The sequence below is a fragment of the Penaeus monodon genome, chromosome 20 (genome assembly GCF_015228065.2).
Source record: "Penaeus monodon isolate SGIC_2016 chromosome 20, NSTDA_Pmon_1, whole genome shotgun sequence".
Taxonomy (NCBI): Eukaryota; Metazoa; Arthropoda; class Malacostraca; order Decapoda; family Penaeidae; genus Penaeus; species Penaeus monodon.
The window spans coordinates 3,298,916-3,299,969 of NC_051405.1; the positions used below are offsets into that span (position 1 = coordinate 3,298,916).

General features: G+C 43.4%; 1 protein-coding gene across 1 annotated transcript in view; it reads right to left on the reverse strand.

The window, feature by feature from the left end:
* LOC119585595 (failed axon connections-like) overlaps nucleotides 1-1,054 on the reverse strand; it is a gene marked incomplete in the record, with an annotated part of 32,193 nt that overhangs the window by 2,679 nt on the left and 28,460 nt on the right. Inside the window, 1 exon segment of the mRNA XM_037934262.1 lies at nucleotides 289-421. Within this exon segment, the coding sequence (XP_037790190.1) occupies nucleotides 289-421 (133 nt within the window).

The window sequence follows — 1,054 nt, forward strand, 5'->3', positions numbered from 1 at the left end:
AAGGTCAAAGCAGATGTTTGCTCGTTTAAGCGAGTTATTGCTAAAAAAATGCTACACGAGGTGTAATTACAGAAAAATAACTAAAGAGGTGTGATACTGTGAATTAAGGAGGCTAAAAGGAGACTCGAGTGCTATTCCTTGAACATTCCTTGACCATTAGTACAGCAAGAACCACTCAAGCACTGACCATCTCCTTTCTTACCCTCTTAATGCTTTGGGGAAACTTTATGTAAATAAAAACGTGTGGAGTTGGGCGTGGGAGAGGAGTGCAGTGAGAGGTGCCCTGACCTGGCGGTACCGGAGCTTGAAGGCAAAGTTCAGGACAGCATTGGGGATCCTTGTGTTTAACGCCTGCTGGAGGTTCAGCTTGGCGGCCCTAACCCACTCCCCCGGGCATCGGCACCGCCACCACTTGACCACCCTTTGTGTGGAGAATGTCCACGGTTAAAAGCCGAAGGAGGCCAAGTGCAAGAACCCAACAGAAAACTCACCATTGGAAAGAGATTTGTTAAGTCTCCTTTGGAGTAAGCAGGAAAAAAAACTACGTTTGGTTAATTCAGTGATGCATGCAAGAAAAAAAATACCAGTACATTTGTTAGATCTGTTAAAACACTAAAATTACCACCTCAAAGGCCCATAACCCAGAGAAGAAAAGACTAAAAAAGCTTTTGAGTTGGCGGAAGACCTGATGTAGAACATTGGTCAAGCTTCCAGCACAGCATCAGAAAACCATCCCATGTTAATTGTAGAAAAAAATTAAAAATAAAGGTTTGGGAAAGTGTTAAAAAAGTGTTTCCAAGAGGTCACTGCGCCAGTCGGTTCGTTAATGAAGTGCCCTTCGGCAACACCCACCGATTTCACTTTACGCTTAAACAGGAAGTTAAGAATCACTGCAGGTAAAGCTTTCTGGAGGATCTGCTTCAGGTCCAACTTGTACCCTTGAATTAGTAAGTCAGGGTTGTTGGACATGAACGACTTCACAACCCTGAAATAAGGCAGAACATGTATATACAAAACAAAAAAAGAAAAGGAAAGGCAGCTGGAAACCTGGATG